The 15,684-nt window shown below is 38.4% G+C and overlaps 1 protein-coding gene across 4 annotated transcripts in view; it reads right to left on the bottom strand.

Annotated features, from left to right (window-relative positions):
• The window catches only part of F5 (coagulation factor V), a 93,694-nt gene that overhangs the window by 23,137 nt on the left and 54,873 nt on the right, over window positions 1-15,684 (bottom strand). For 3 of the 4 annotated variants that reach the window (XM_063627196.1, XM_063627198.1, XM_063627199.1), the window contains 4 exons: window positions 11,748-14,811; window positions 7,970-8,144; window positions 2,257-2,493; window positions 1,075-1,285 (listed from right to left, as the gene is read on the bottom strand). In XM_063627196.1, the coding sequence (XP_063483266.1) occupies window positions 1,075-1,285; window positions 2,257-2,493; window positions 7,970-8,144; window positions 11,748-14,811 (3,687 nt within the window). The remainder of the gene's footprint in view (window positions 1-1,074; window positions 1,286-2,256; window positions 2,494-7,969; window positions 8,145-11,747; window positions 14,812-15,684) is intronic. The other variant, XM_063627197.1, reaches the window with a different exon arrangement.

The following is a 15,684-nucleotide window of genomic DNA, read 5'->3' on the forward strand; positions in this document are numbered from 1 at the left end:
AGTTTCAGGCAAATTAGGAAGTCTAGGAGTTTATAAAATTAGGAGTTTATCTAAAGTTGGTGTATCCAGCAACCATAGCAAGTCATGTTTATTCTCTCATTGGTATGATAACTCCTCTGCCCACTTCTCAGATTAGATATCTAGGGTTCTCAGGCTTTATCTACTCTCCCCACAGTAAAATATGTAGATTTTTTAAAAGTTCCGGAGAAACTTGATCACCTTAAAAATGTAACACAAAATTTTAAAGATAAAGTTTAGTGTTACCAAACATTTAACTGAAACCAAAGTGAGGAAAGTGCTTTATTTCCTCCTTCTTAAGTTAGAGGAACTGCCGTGAAATTTCAGAAACCAGGCAAGTGAATTTTTGGAGAGGGACGGGTTGAGATAATTTGGGCATCCTTAAAATTATATCAGGCGTGAGAACACCTATCTACATATTCATAACGCAAGCTTGTACCTTTCTCATCTCAGTTTCTGTTTCATTTACTAGCTTACAGGGCAAATTTCCGAGTGAATTTCCAAGTAGGCACACTATTCCCAGTGTGACCACCCAAATGCTCTCTTGCCACTATTCTCCCATTACCTAGGTACCTAGTTTCTATCTCATTTTGTTCTCATATGCTTTGGGTGCCACCTGGTAGCTGCTGAGAGCTAAAACTGTTAGAATCATTCTTATTTTAGAAAAGACACACAGGTGATCATTTCTTTTATATAAACACTTGTGCCTTTAGAGATCCAGAAACAAGCTTATTAACTTTAAATTGCAGAACAATGTTAATTCCTTTTCAATGTATGTTACCAGCTGAAGCACACTGGCTTTTTGTTGTTGTGGTTTTCTGTTGGTTTGTTTTGCAGCAGCTTCTCTGCGCTTTCAGACTTTCTCTTTTTGCCTCACCCACAGTGTCACCTGCCAGATTACATCAGCCCTCTGGAATGTTAAGGAGCCGGTTTTAGTTGTAGCTCTGGCTGTCTCAGAAGCATCTCATGTCTAATCTTGTGAAGCTCTAAGGGCAGGAATCACTGTGACCCAGTGTGATTTAATTAGGAGATTAGATCAAAGTCAGAGGAAAATACCGTGAAACTCATGGGATTTTTTCATTTCTGAGGATGTGAGTCTCCAAGAACTTCGGGACTTCTTTTCATAGTACCAGCTCTTCTTTTCATCAAAGGTCATAAATAGTAAGACAAATTCTCTCATGTCCACAGGCATGTTGCTGTCCTTATGTAGTATTCCTTTTTGGCAGATTAGAAGGGGACCTATCAAGCCTGAGTGAATATCTTTTTCCTGGAAAAAGAGAGTAAATTGTATTGTCTCTTTCTCAGGAATGTCCTTGCTCTTCTGATAATCATTCATCATATACAAAAGGAAACTTTCTGATAGGCTCTGAATTTGAAGATGAAGATTATAAATGAATGGCATAATAAGCCTGGATATTTATCACCTAATTCTGTTGTATTCATAATACTCCTTCCTCTGGTTGATCTTTATCCCAGTAACAATGATGATAATAATAAATTGATAATATAAGGGATACTATTTATTGAGAATCTATTACTATATTAAATGATTTGCCTGCAATCTCCCACTTAATCCTGACAACTATCTTATATGGTAAATATAAATTCATTCATTGAACAAGTATTTACCAAGTACTTACCATGCACTATGTACTGTTATCTCATTTTTAACTTCTGATACCAGGCTCAGAGAGGTCAAGGAATTTCCTAGGATTATGCATTAAGTGACAGGGTAAAAATTTAAATCTGAGTCTGTGCTCTGTCCACTATGCCTGAAATGAAGGAGTTGTTTCTCTTTTTAATTAACAGATAGAATTGTATGCATATACTGTGTACGACATATTGTTTTGAAGTATATATACGTTGCAGAATTATAGATAAAGGAGTCTTGACTTTGCAGTTCTTTTCAAAAAGAAAGAGCAGAACATAGCTAATACTTGTTTCAAGAAAATTTCAAATAAATGCCATCTTCTGTGAATGTAGGCATTCTAATTCATGGCCGATCATTCAAGTAATCTTCCCTCCTCTCCACTGAATAAATGTTTCTCTCTCTGTCATCTGAAGAGCTGTATGGAGAGTCCCTGGTTATGATAAATGTAGACTGTTAACCACACCCTTATGCATTCCTCATGAAAAGCGAGAAAGACGTTTAACAAGAAATAACCCCAACTCTTCCATTTAGTGGACTCAGATTACGAGGTTAGGGGAATGAGAAAAACTTTCAATGAAAGTACCTACTGGGTTCACAGCTGAGTAGTAGGCCCAAGCCCGACAGGCAGAGCCAGGACTTTCTGGCCCTGATCGCTCAGTGGCATGCCATACGTAGGTATAACTGCTATTTGGCTGAACAGCATTATCTTCCTTAAACCATTCAGGAGAGTCATCTTCATAAGTCTTTCCCTCTGATGATTTTTCATAGGAAAGTCCATGGGCATGTAGTGAATATGGTCTGGATGCTAAATTTTTAAAACGAACCTAGAAAAAGGAATGATCCACAAATGTACTCAAGCTTAACAAAAATCTAAACCACAAAAATGTCAGCATTATACGTCAAAATGGCTGGTTATAAAATCAGAGCTAAGATATAAGGTACAAAATAACTTATGTATATTATTTCATTTAATTTTCACAACCATCCTGTGAGATATGGCCCAAGTAGTTTTCTCCAGAAATACCAAAACATATTTGTTCTTAGGCTCAAGGCTACAGTACTGACATTATCTACTAATAAAATGAGAGTGATAGGTAGTGGAGATGTGAAGATGAAAGAAGCTTGATTCTTGTTCATAAGAAGCTTTTAAGCTACTGGTGAAGACAGACATGCACATGGGCAACCACACTACAAATGTGGAGACAACAGGTGCTATATACAAAGTCTAAGTGGGTTCAGATGACAATGCCCTGGAGGAACAATTTGGTTGAATATTTAGGAGCAGCTGGAAGAATTAAGGTAAGTTTCTTAGAGGAAATGGAATTGGCCATCATAGAATGAACAGGAGCTAGAAAGACATTTCAGACCCTCAGAAGGGCAGAAAGATGCCTGTGAGCAGGGGAGTAAAGGAAGAATTTGGGGAATAGCAAGGATCTGGGTGGAACTGGGCTGTGAAATGCACAGGGACAGGTTGAACCTGGTGAGAAATGAGGCTGGAAAAGGACCAGGTTGGGGCCAGATGGTAAAGGACTTAAATGCCATATGGGAAGTCTTCACACCCCAGCAGTCAGACCCATGAAGCTTCTCCCAGCCCTTCTATAACTTCTAGTGATTAAAGACCCCATAATTGTCTGTACCTTATTTTATTCTACAAAGCCAGCATCACCCTAATAACAAAACCTGGCCAAGACACAATGAATAGTGAAAACTACCGGCCAATATCTCTGATGTACATAGACACAAAAATCTTCAGCAAAATACTGGCAAACCAAATCCAGCAGCAAATTAAAAATTAATTCATCACAATCACATAGGCTTCATTCCTAGGATGCAAAGTGGCTCAACATATTCAAATCAATAAATATGATTCACCACATAAACCGAATTAAAAACAAAAACAGTATCATCATCTCAATAAACGTGGAAAAAGCTTTTGATAAAACCTAACATCCCTTCACGATAAAAACCCTCAACAAACTAGGCATTGAAGGAACATACTTCAAAATAATAGGAGCCATCTATGACAAACCTACAGCCAACATCATACTGAATGAGCAAAAGCTGAAAGCCTTCTCTGTGAGAACTGGAACAAGACATGGATGCCCACTCTCATCACTCTTATTCAACATAGTATTGGAAATTCTTGTCACAGCAATCAAGCAAGAGAAAGAAATAAAAGGCAACCAAAGAAGAAAAGAAGTTAAACCATCTCTCTTCATTGGTAATATGATTCTGTACCTAGAAAACCCTAAAGACTCCATGAAAAGGCTCCAGGAACTGATAAATGACTTCAGTAAAGTTTCAGGATGCAAGATTAATATACAAAATCAATTATACAAAATACAATGTACAAATGTAGAAAATAGCATTTCTATACGTCAGTAACGTTCAAACTGAGAGCGAAATCAAGAACGCAATCCCATTAAACATAGCCACACACACACACATACAAAATACCTAGGAAAACATCTAACCAAAGAGGTGAAAGATCTCTATAAGGAGAATTACAAAACACTGACAAAAGAAATCATAGATGACACAAACAAATGGAAAAACATTCTATGCTTATGTATTGGAAGAATCAGTATTGTTAAAATAGCCATTGTGCCCAAAGCAATCTACAGATTCAACACTATTTTTTAACGAACTACTGGAATCATTTTCCTCAGGATTAGACAAAGCTATTCTAAAATTCATATGGAATCAAAAAAGAGCCTGAATAGCCAAAGCAATCCTAAGCAAAAAGAACAAATCTGGAGGTATCACAGTACCTGACTTGAAACTATACTATAAAGCTACAATAACCAAAATAGCATGGTACTGATACAAAAACAGACACATAGGCCAATGAAACAGAATAAAGAACCCAGAAATAAAGCCACACACTTACAACCACCTGAACTTTGACAAAGTCAACAACAACAACAACAACAACAAAAACAGAAACAAGGGGAAAGGGACTCATATTTAATAAATGGTGCTGGAATAGCTGGCTACCCATATGTGGAAGAATGAAACTGGACCCTAATGAATCCAGTGAAACTGGATTCATCATATACAAAAATTAACTCAAGATGGATTAAAGATTTAAATGTGAGACCTCAAACTATAAGAATCCTAGAAGAAAAACCTAGGAAACACCATTCTGGATATCAGCCTTGGGAAAGAATTTATGACTAATTCCTCAAAAGCATTTCAACAAAAGCAAAAATTGACAAATTAAACTAAAGAGCTTCTGCTCAGCAAAAGAAGCTATCTACAGAGTGAAAAGACAGAATAGAAAAAATATTCGCAAAGTATGTATCTGACAAAGGTCTAATATCCAGAAACTATAAGATAGTTAAACAATTGAACAAGTGAAATACAAATAACCCCATTAAAAAGTGGGCAAAAGTCATGAACAGATACTTCTCAAAAGAAGACATACAAATAGCCAACAAACGTGAAAAAAATGCTCAACATCACTAATTATCAGAGAAATGCAAATCAATACCACAGTGAAATACCATCTCACACCAGTCAGAATGGCTATTAGTACAAAGTCAAAAAATAGATGCTGGTGAGGCTGTGAAGAAAAGGAATGCTTATACACTGCTGCTTAGAATGTAAATTAGCCATGTGGAAAGAAGTTTGGGGATTTCTCAAAGAACTTAAAACAGAACTACTATTTTAAGGGAGGAGACCACCCCTCATATTGTCTTATGCCCAATTTCTGCCTCCAAAGACAGAAGAAGCAAAAACTAAAAGGCAAAAATGAAATCCATAAGCAGACAGCCCGACGCCACACCCTGGGCCTGGTAGTTAAAGATTGACCCCTGACCTAATTGGTTATGTTATCTATAGATTACAGACATTGTATAGAAAAGCACTGTTAAAATCCCTGTCCTGTTCTGTTCCATTCTAATTACCAGTGAATGCTGCCCCCAGTCACGTTACCCCCTCCTTGCTCAATCGATCATGGGCCTCTCACACGGACCCTCTTAGAGTTGTGAGCCCTTAAAAGGGACAGAAATTGCTCACTTGGAGAGCTCGGTTGTTGGAGACATGAGTCTTGCCAAAGCTCCTGGCTGAATAAAGCCCTTCCTTCTTTAACTTGGTGTCTGAGGGGTTTTGTCTGTGGCTTGTCCTGCTACAATTTGACCTAGCAATTCTATTACCGGGTATATAGCCAAAAAAGAAAACAAATTGTTCAGCCGGGCGCAATGGCTCAGGCCTGTAATCCCAGCAGTTTGGGAAGCTGAGGCAGGCAGATTGCCTGAGGTCAGGAGTTTGAGACCAGCCTGGCCAACGTGGTAAAGCCCTGTCTCTACTAAAAATACAAAAATTAGCTGGGCATGGTGGTGGGCACCTGTAATCCCAGCTAATCGGGAGGCTGAGGCAGGAGAATTGCTTGAACCTGGGAGGCAGAGGTTGCAGCGAGTTGAGATCATACCTCTGTACTCCAGCCTGGGCGACAGAGTGAGACTCCATCTCAAAAAAAAAAAGAAAATACATTGTTCTATCGAAAAGACACACGTACTAGGATGTTCATTACAGCACTATTCACAGTAGCAAAGACATGGAATCAATCTAGGTGCCCATCAGTGGTGGACTACATAAAGAAAATATGGTACATATGCACCATGGAATACTAAGCAGCCGTAACAAAGACTGAAATCGCGTCCTTTGCAACAACATGGATGCCAGCTGGAGGCTATTATGCTAAGTGAATTAATGCAGAAACAGAAAACCAAATACCACATGTTCTCACTTATAAGTGGGAGCTAAACATTGGGTCCTCATGAACATAAAGATGGCAATAAACACTGGGGACTACTAGAGGGGGGAAGGAGGGAGATGAGCAAGGGCTGAAAAACTATTGGGTAATATGCACACTACTTGGATGATGGGATCAATTATACCCTAAACATCAGCATCACATAATATACCCAGATAACAAAACTGCACATATGTCCCCGGAATCTAATAAAAGTTAAAATTATTTTTAAAATACACAAATAAAGTCATTTTTATCTAGTGAAATCCAGGGCTAAAACAAAGATTCAGTATTTGATTTTTTTCCTTTTGCCTAAGGCTCCAGTATGACTCAATGCAACATTGTTACTGATACTGTCTTTATTCACAATTGTGAGGTTTTGTTTATTGTGGCTTTCATGCGTTAATTTTGATTTTTAAATTTTTTAAAAAACTTCAGTTGCTTTAGGGATGCAAGTGGTTTTTGGTTACATGGATGAATTGCATAGTGGTGAAGTCTAGGATTTTAGTGTACCAGTCACCTGAGTAGTGTACCCTGTACCCAATAGGTAGCTTTTCATCCATCCCCCCGTTCCCTTTTGAGTCTCCAATGTCCATTATACCAAACTGTCTGCCTTTGCATACCCATAGTTTATCTCCCATTTATAAGTGAGAACATACAGTGTCTGGTTTTTGATTCCTGAGTTACTTCACTTGGAATAAGTTTTTAAATATTGTGTTAAATTATCACTCATCTTGAAAAAGGATCTCCAAATCATAAGAGAGAATATTGCCTCCCATAGCTTCATGGAAAATTTAGAATAATTAAGATTCTTATATCCCTATGTACTTGTTTACGTTTTTAAAAAGAGTAAATGGTCACTGAAAATGTAGTGAATGCTTACACAGGTATAGTAGATTATATTTTAAAATCTAGAATAGCTTACTTTAGAATCAGGGTTCTTTCTGGGTTTTTGAACGTGAGAGGTTAGCAAAAATGGCGGAAGTAAACTTTGTTATAAAAGCAAGTTATAATCCTGGGTCTGGACACAAGATTTTGAAAGAAATTACCAGAACTAGGAAGACACTGAAGAAACTTGCTCACTTTTGGAGGGCACGGAGACATCTTTACTTTCCTTACTCATTTTATTTAACTTCATTTTATTTATTTTTTTAGGAAAACACCAGAAGATATTTCTAAATTACTATTACTACTAGCACTACTACTGCCACCACCACCACCACTACTATGAAACCCAATTCAATTGCTCTTGAATATATTAATTTTCTGTGTTAACTTTAGATGGGTTAGCTTTAGATAGAAATTACAGAAAGATTTTCCACAGATTATATAGTTTTCAGCATTTAAAAAAATGAGATCTTTTTTTTTTAGTCTCGAAGATTGCCAAATTGCTTGGCAAGGAGTCTTTGAAAAGAAATGTAATTATTCATTAATCCTGGCAAATAAACAAATCACCTATAGCTCTCTTGCCACCTGCACCTTTACAGCCTTCTGGTGCTTGTGGAAATTCCTCCGAAGATCTTAGCAGTGCTCAAAAGACTTACTTGGATAACATCATCCACTTCAGCTCTGATAATAGGACCAAGAATTCCGAGATGCTCTTCATACTCCCCTCGAGGATCACGTTTGGTAAAAGTGCTGTCGAAGTACTTTCGAAAAACTACTTTCTTATATGTGGTTTCTTCTGGAATATCATCAGAGTCTTCAATATCTGTTTCCCTGAAACAATAATACTATTTGTGTAAAAGAAGAAATTAAAGACTGTTGAAAGAATTTAGGAAATTGTCTCTTTCTAAATATAGCATCTAGCATAGAGAAGATCTTTAATAAATACTTGGTGGATAAATGAGTAAATATATAAGTGGATAAAAACAAAAGCCAGTAAATATCTTTCAATTCCTAACTCAAATATAATTTTATAGGTAAGTCTTCCTATGACCTTTTAGACTAGGTCAAGTCTCTATATCAATTTCTCATATTTCAATAGTATTATGATAGTATATATAGTAAATTCTTGTAGTATTCTTATAATATTTCTATAGTATATATAGTAGATTATATATAATTTATTTGTGAGATTATCTATTAATATCTGACTCTCACTGGGTATAAGTACCATGAGGTCAGCCATTGTGCCTAGTTTGCTCATAGTACTCTCTCCAGTGGTAAGCACATTATCTGGCACACAGCAGGAACTTAATAAATTTTTGTCAAACATATAAATGAATGTACAAATATAATCGTATGTTAACACGCCAAATTTTAAGATCAAAGGCAGACAAAGCCATGCAATTGGACAGTGCCAGAGCTTGGGGCTATCAGGTGACAATGGTCAGATTAATTAGAAGGTCACACTTATGAAAGTCACTGGATGGATGAATGTTTTGTACCCTAAAAGTAGCCACTCTTCTCACATTTGTTTTTTGCTAATGTCCATTATTCTTAAGCTTCTTGACATTGGTGTGGACAAAGATTTTTTGGATATGACCTCAAAAGCACAGGCAACAAAAGCAGAAATAGACAAATGGGATTGCCATCAAACTCAAAAGTTTATGCACAGCAAAGGAAATAACAGAGTGAAGAGACAACCTTTGGAATGGGAGAATATTCTTGAAAGCCAGATTATCTGATAAGGAATTAATATTAAAAGTATAAGGAACTCAATTCAGCAAAAAACCCAAAAAGCCTGATTAAAAAAATGAGCAAAAGACTTGAATAGACATTTCGTAAAAGAAGACACACAAATGACCAACAAATATATGAAAAGATGCTCAACATTACTAATAATCAGAGAAATGCAATTTAAAATCACAATGAGGGCTCACCTCACACCATTAGGATGGCTATTATAAAAATGACAAGAGATAAATGTTGGCAAGGATGTGAAGAAAAGGGAACTCTTGTATACTCTTGGTGAGAATGTAAATTAGTACAGCAATTATGGAAAACAGTATGGCAGGTTCCTTTAAAAATTAAAAATAGAATTACCATATGATCCATCAATCCCACTTTTGGGTATATACCCAAAGAAAATGAAATCATTATGTTGAAGAGATATCTGCTCTCCCACGTTCACTGCAGCATTAGCCACCTTAGCCAAGATAGGGAAGCAACCCAAATGTCTATAAACAAATGAATGGATTTCTTAAATGTGATCTACATAAACAATGAAATACTATTTAGCATTTTAAAAAAAATGAAGAAATGTCATTTGTGACAACATGACTGAACCAGGAGGTTGTTATGTTACATAAAATAAGCCAGGCACAGAAAGACAAGTACTGCAGGATCTCACTTATAATGTGGAAACTAAAAACATTGAGCTCATAGAAGCAGAAGGTAGAACAGTGGTTAACAAAGGGATACAGAGGTGGAGCATTGAAAAAATGGTCAAAAGATAAAATTCAGTTAGAAGAAATAAATTTAGAAAATCTGTTGTATAAGACAGTGACTGTAGTTAATAACAACACACCAAATTTTTAACATTGCTGAGTACATTTTAAGTGTTCTAACCACAAAAAAGTATGTGAGGTAATGCATAGGTTAATTAGCTTGATTTAGCCAATTCACAATTTATAAATATATTAAAACATCATGTTTACACCATAAATGTGTATAAAACAACAACAACAAAAAACTGTGGTACACCTATATAATGGAATACATGCAATAACCTGATTAATCTCCAGAGAATTATACTGAGTGAAAAAATACCAGTCCCCAAAGGTTACATGTTGCCTGATTCCATTTATGTAATATTCTTGAAATGACAAAATTATAGAAATGGAGATCAGACTACTGGTTGCTAGGGAATAAGAAAGGGGTATGGTGAGAGGAAGGTAGATGTGACTATAAAGGGGTAATGAGAGGGATTTTTATGGTGATGGTAAACATCTGTATCTTGACAGCATCAACGTCAGTGTGCTGGTTGTGATATAGTATTATAGATTTGCAAAATGTTACCCCTGGGAGAAACTGGGTAAAGAATACTCAGGATACCCAAAGGATCTCTCTGTATTATTTCTCTTGATTGTATGTGCGTCTATTTTATTTTTATTCCAAAATAAAAAGTTTAATTAAAAATTATAAATAAATAAAGCACATTATTTCCATCTAGTTCATTGGCTCAGTCTAGGACTGAAGCATCTCAAATTCTCCCACTGACTCTTACATTGCCCAAGCCTGTGGAAACAAGCCAAACACTCACCCATCAAACCCATAATATTTGCTAAATACCATGAGTCATCAACAGAGAATCTCCTTCTGCCTTTCTTCTGGTCTACCTCCCCTACTAATCCCATCTTTCCAGACTCTGAGCATAAGATGCAAACTCACAGAGCACAAGGCAGTGGGTAAAGCAACTTTGACTGCCATAAAAGTGGGTTGTGAGCCTTGAATGGAATACAAGATTTTGAAGGTGGTTCCATCCCTATTTACTCTGGACAGGCCCTACATCTCACTCCCTCAGGGCCTTGCTTAGAAATACTCAGGTAGCTAGTTGTTCTCATATGGTATTGAGTGCAACATTTAAATAGGAAGTCATAGGAAAAAGTGTTTTAAACAGAGTTCTAATGTGGAGATGTCAGGCATCAGATTAATGAACTCATTTGCATAAGTCACACCATACATTATGTTTGCCTACTGTAATTACACTTTGGTTTTTTAAGTGATTAGTGTAACAGCTTTAGTAAAAGCTGTGGGCTATATCTAGACAGTTGATGCGCAGTCATCATGCTATATCCCTGAGAATTTGTAGTTGACTAAGCCTTGCTCCCTTCCTCCTCTCTTCTCTTTCTGTATCTTCATCCCAGAACAAAGAGCCCAGTTCAACATGGCTTTCTACCCCTAAGCAAAACTGAATTGTAAATATTCTTTTAAAAAAGTGATTTGGATCTCTTAGAAATTCTGATCTAAACAAGTAAATGCAAAAAGGAGATTTCTACATCATATTTGGGTTTGGATTTGAGGCTAACTTCAATTAAATCATATTGATTAGCATATAGCTATGGATAGGTTGGGCTCTGCCTGGAGCAATAAGAGTCAGTAGAAACATGGGTAGTAAGAGAAGAGGACACAGAAAAAGGCTTAATTACAGAATATTATAGAGTTCTCACAGTGATTGTTCTTATATTGTCCACGGGTCATCTAAGGTAAAGAAGCAATCTTGGAATTGACAAAGGAAATAGAACAGGCCAACTTGCAATAGGGGAACCACACTGTTCTTAGTATAATTTGCCCACAATTATCCCGCTGAATTGTAGTAGCTACTTTTTTCAGCAGTAATGGAAAAATGAGAATGAAAAAGGAGAAAACTGGCCAAACCTTTGTACAAATTCTGAATAATCCCAGGATATTTCTTCAGCAGCAATGTAATAATTTCTTCTGTTTCCATTGTTGCTGCGGAGGTACCATGCTGCGATGTTGTCAGGATTTCTGGAGGAGTTGATATTTGTCCTAACATCAGTTTTGTAGGGGTCATCATAGGGCACATAATCAATTTCAGCATAGTCATCTTCACTGCTCTGGACCTCTTCCTTTGGAATAATCTCAATGTAATCTGTACCATCTTTACTGAGGCCCACTATAACCAGTGGATTAAATTCCTTTGATAGAAAAGTATCATTGAGAGTAGGAGATGAAGGAGATGGCATCTGACCAAGGTCTGGATAAGGAAAAGTCTCATTAAATTCTGGAAGAAGCAATGACTGATTAGATTCAAAAGGGTAGAATATCTGATCAAGGTCTGGAGGAGGCGATACCTGGCTGAGATCAGGCAGAAGGGTGGTGTCACTGATGTCTGGTGAGAGAGTCACCTGGCTGAGGTCTGGGGAAAGGGACATCTGACCAAAGTCTGGGGAAAGGTCTGTCTCACCAAGGTCTGGAGAAAGTGTCATCTGGTCGAGGTCTGGGGTAAGGGGAATTTGACTGAGATCGGCAAAGAGGGGCATCTCACTGAGGTCTGGGGAAAGTTTTGTCTGACTGAGTTCTGGAGAGAGGTTTGTCTGGCTGAAGTCTAGAGAAAGGGTTGTATGGCTGGGGTCTGGAGAAAGGGGCATCTGACCAAGGGCTGGGGAAGGGTTTGTCTGACTGAGTTCTGGAGAGAGGTTTGTCTGGCTGAAGTCTAGAGAAAGGGTTGTGTGGCTGAAGTCTGGAGAAATGGGCATCTGACTGAGGGCTGGGGAAAGGTTTGTCTGACTGAATTCTGGAGAGAGAGTCGTATGGCTGAGTTCTGGAGAGAGGTTTGTCTGGCTGAGGTCTGGAGAAAGGGTTGTATGGCTGAGGTCTGGAGAAAGGGGCATCTGACCGAGGGCTGGGGAAAGGTTTGTCTGACTGAGTTCTGGAGAGAGGTTTGTCTGGCTGAGGTCTAAAGAAAGGGTTGTATGGCTGAGGTCTGGAGAAAGGGTTGTTTGGCTGAGGTCTGGGGAAAGGGTTGTATGGCTGAAGTCTGGAGAAAGGGTTGTATGGCTGAGGTCTGGAGAAAGGGTTGTATGGCTGAGGTCTGGAGAAAGGGTTGTATGGCTGAGGTCTGGAGAAAGGGTTGTATGGCTGAGGTCTGGAGAAAGGGTTGTATGGCTGAGGTCTGGAGAAAGGGTTGTATGGCTGAGGTCTGGAGAAAGGGTTCTATGGCTGAGGTCTGGAGAAAGGGTTGTATGGCTGAGGTCTGGAGAAAGGGTTGTATGACTGAGGTCTGGAGAAAGGGTTGTATGACTGAGGTCTAGAGAAATGGGCATCTGACCGAGGGCTGGGGAAAGGTTTGTCTGACTGAGTTCTGGAGAGAGAGTCGTGTGGCTGAGGTCTAGAGAGAGGTTTGTCTGGCTGAGTTCTGGAGAGAGGGTCACCTGGCTGAGGTCTGGAGAAGTGATTGTCTGCCAGACTTCATGCTCTGAGGAAGGGGACATTTGACTTATATCAGTGGGGAAGGACTTGTGACTTTGGTCATACTCAAGCATCTCACTGAGCTCTGGAGAAGATCTGTGACTGGGGTCTGAAGTAGAGTGCGTTTGATCAGGGTCTTCAATGGGGAATGTTTGATAGTGTTCCTCTGGGGGCACTGTCTGATAAAGACCCCGAGGAGAGCTTGTCTGACCAGTGTCATTTGAGGAATTCTGATTATGGTCAGGAAGTGAGGCTATCCAGCCAAAATCCATAGAGGGCAATGTCTGATTGAGGTCTGTGGGAAGAGATGTTTCATTGGATTTATGAAGTAACAACGAATGCTTAAGTGTTCTTTCTGAAAATGTGTTGTAGGCTTCACTTCTTAGAGGGTGAAAGGTCCTCGGAGATAAAGGAGCATGGTATGCGTGCTTCTCTTTTTTCTTTTTTCGTGTCTTAATGAGAAACTGGCTTTTCTTCAGTCTACTCTTTCCTCCATCCTGTCTTACTTGTAGAGATTTATGTCTAACTCTAGGAAACTTTGGGTGGCCACTCTGCTTTCCAGGCTTGTTGACAAGAGGGGTGCTTTCTCCCCAAGCACGTGAGGCATTCTGGGGGCTGATCAACTGATTGTTAACAGCTGTGTCTTCATCAGTATCTTGGATTATTTCATAGCTACCTTTCTCAGAAGCCAAATGCCATCTCCTAACCAAAATCTTAGATGGGTTATTTTGTTTTAAGAGTAACAGATCACTAGGAGGGTCCTCCCAGGGCTTCATTCTGGAAGGAGAACCAGTATCTTGGCTTAAGTGTCTCCCAAATTTATGTGCTAGTAATTTCATCCGGGAGAACCTGTGCTTTGCTGCTTGGTCTCTTTCTACCTTGGGTCCCTTATGCTTAGCATGTTCTTGACTTTTGAATTCTCCGGCACCAAGTGAAAGTAGACGTATCCCTGTGACATCTGGCTGTAGAGGATCCTCCATAGGGTCTTCAGAATAAGGGCTGGAATGCTCTGCTGTGGAAGAATTGAGAACTGAGTTCTTGCCAATGAGATGTCTCAGTGGGGAACTAGCTGTGGTGGCTTGTTGGTGAGAAGGAGTTTTCTGAGGTTCTGCAAGGTTACTGGCAGTGAGCTTACTAATATTACTTGGGGAAAAATAATTTGAACCAACAATTATATCTGTGTTCGAAGAAATGAATTCAGTGCCATTCTCCAGAACGAGGGCAGTAAGATTGAACTCTTCTTCTTCCTGATTCAATGATGAGTTTCTGAATGACCTAATTCCTAATGCTGCAGCCAGTCTGCTCTGGTAATCATAGTCAGCATCACTCTCTTCATCTTCAGGTTCTAAACGATCATGCATTTTCCGTGTAGCCATGACTGTAGATTCTGGAGGTTCAAAAATCTCATATGAGTCTTCATCATCATCTGGGATACATTTAACATCCCTGAATTTCAGCCTCAGCTTTTTGCTTCTTGGACTAGAATTCATGGAAGTTAACATCCAAGTTCCTACAGAAGAGAGACAGACAGAAGAGAGATCTGGAAGTCTGGGAAAAGACATGAAAACACAATAATCCATTGCGGCAGGTAATTTCTAATAAACTTTGGTCAGGAATATTCAAGTATGGTCTGTGGACCACTGCTTGTCTGTGAACTATTGATTACTGGGTCAACATAACATAAACAGAGAAAAATTAGAATGAAAAGTTTAATAAACTTTTTTTTTCTAAAGCAATTTGACATTGCTGTGACTCTAAGCACATGACCAGTGCATTTATCTCACTTAACAGAATAAAAACCAAAAGTATTGCTTAGTGGAGATTAGAGGGGAAAAACGGTCTTTCAGCACAGATAGTTGCTCACTATTTTAAAATATATTAAGAAAGGGATGAATCGAGAATAAAATGGACTTTTAATATCATAAATAACAGCACATCTTGTCTTAGAATTACAGGGATGATGATGAGCTCTATCCCCACAAATAAGAGACATTTAGATGTTTCTAAGTAATAATTCAGGAGGAAAATTTTAAATCTCTGAAACGGCATTGCTGGCACATTAAAGATTTCTCGGTGAGTCTCCAATAGTTGCCATTGTTGGTGTCTACTGAGTGCTAGGCACTTGGCACATATTACTATTTTAATGGCCAAAGTAACTCTGTGAAATGTGATTACACTGTTTTTCAGATAAATGACTTGTGGCTCAGTGAGGCCAAGTAACTTGTGTAAGGTTACACAGCAATTGAGTGGCAGATCAGGACTTGCATTCCAGTCTGACAAACTCCAAAGCTGTTGCTGAAGCAGCCTTTAAGGCAGTGTACCTGATGATTGAAGATAGCTGTTGCAAAAAACTGGATAGGACATTTTGATAAAAGAAATGCTC

Source organism: Symphalangus syndactylus, chromosome 12 (assembly GCF_028878055.3).
Source record: "Symphalangus syndactylus isolate Jambi chromosome 12, NHGRI_mSymSyn1-v2.1_pri, whole genome shotgun sequence".
NCBI lineage: Eukaryota > Metazoa > Chordata > Mammalia > Primates > Hylobatidae > Symphalangus > Symphalangus syndactylus.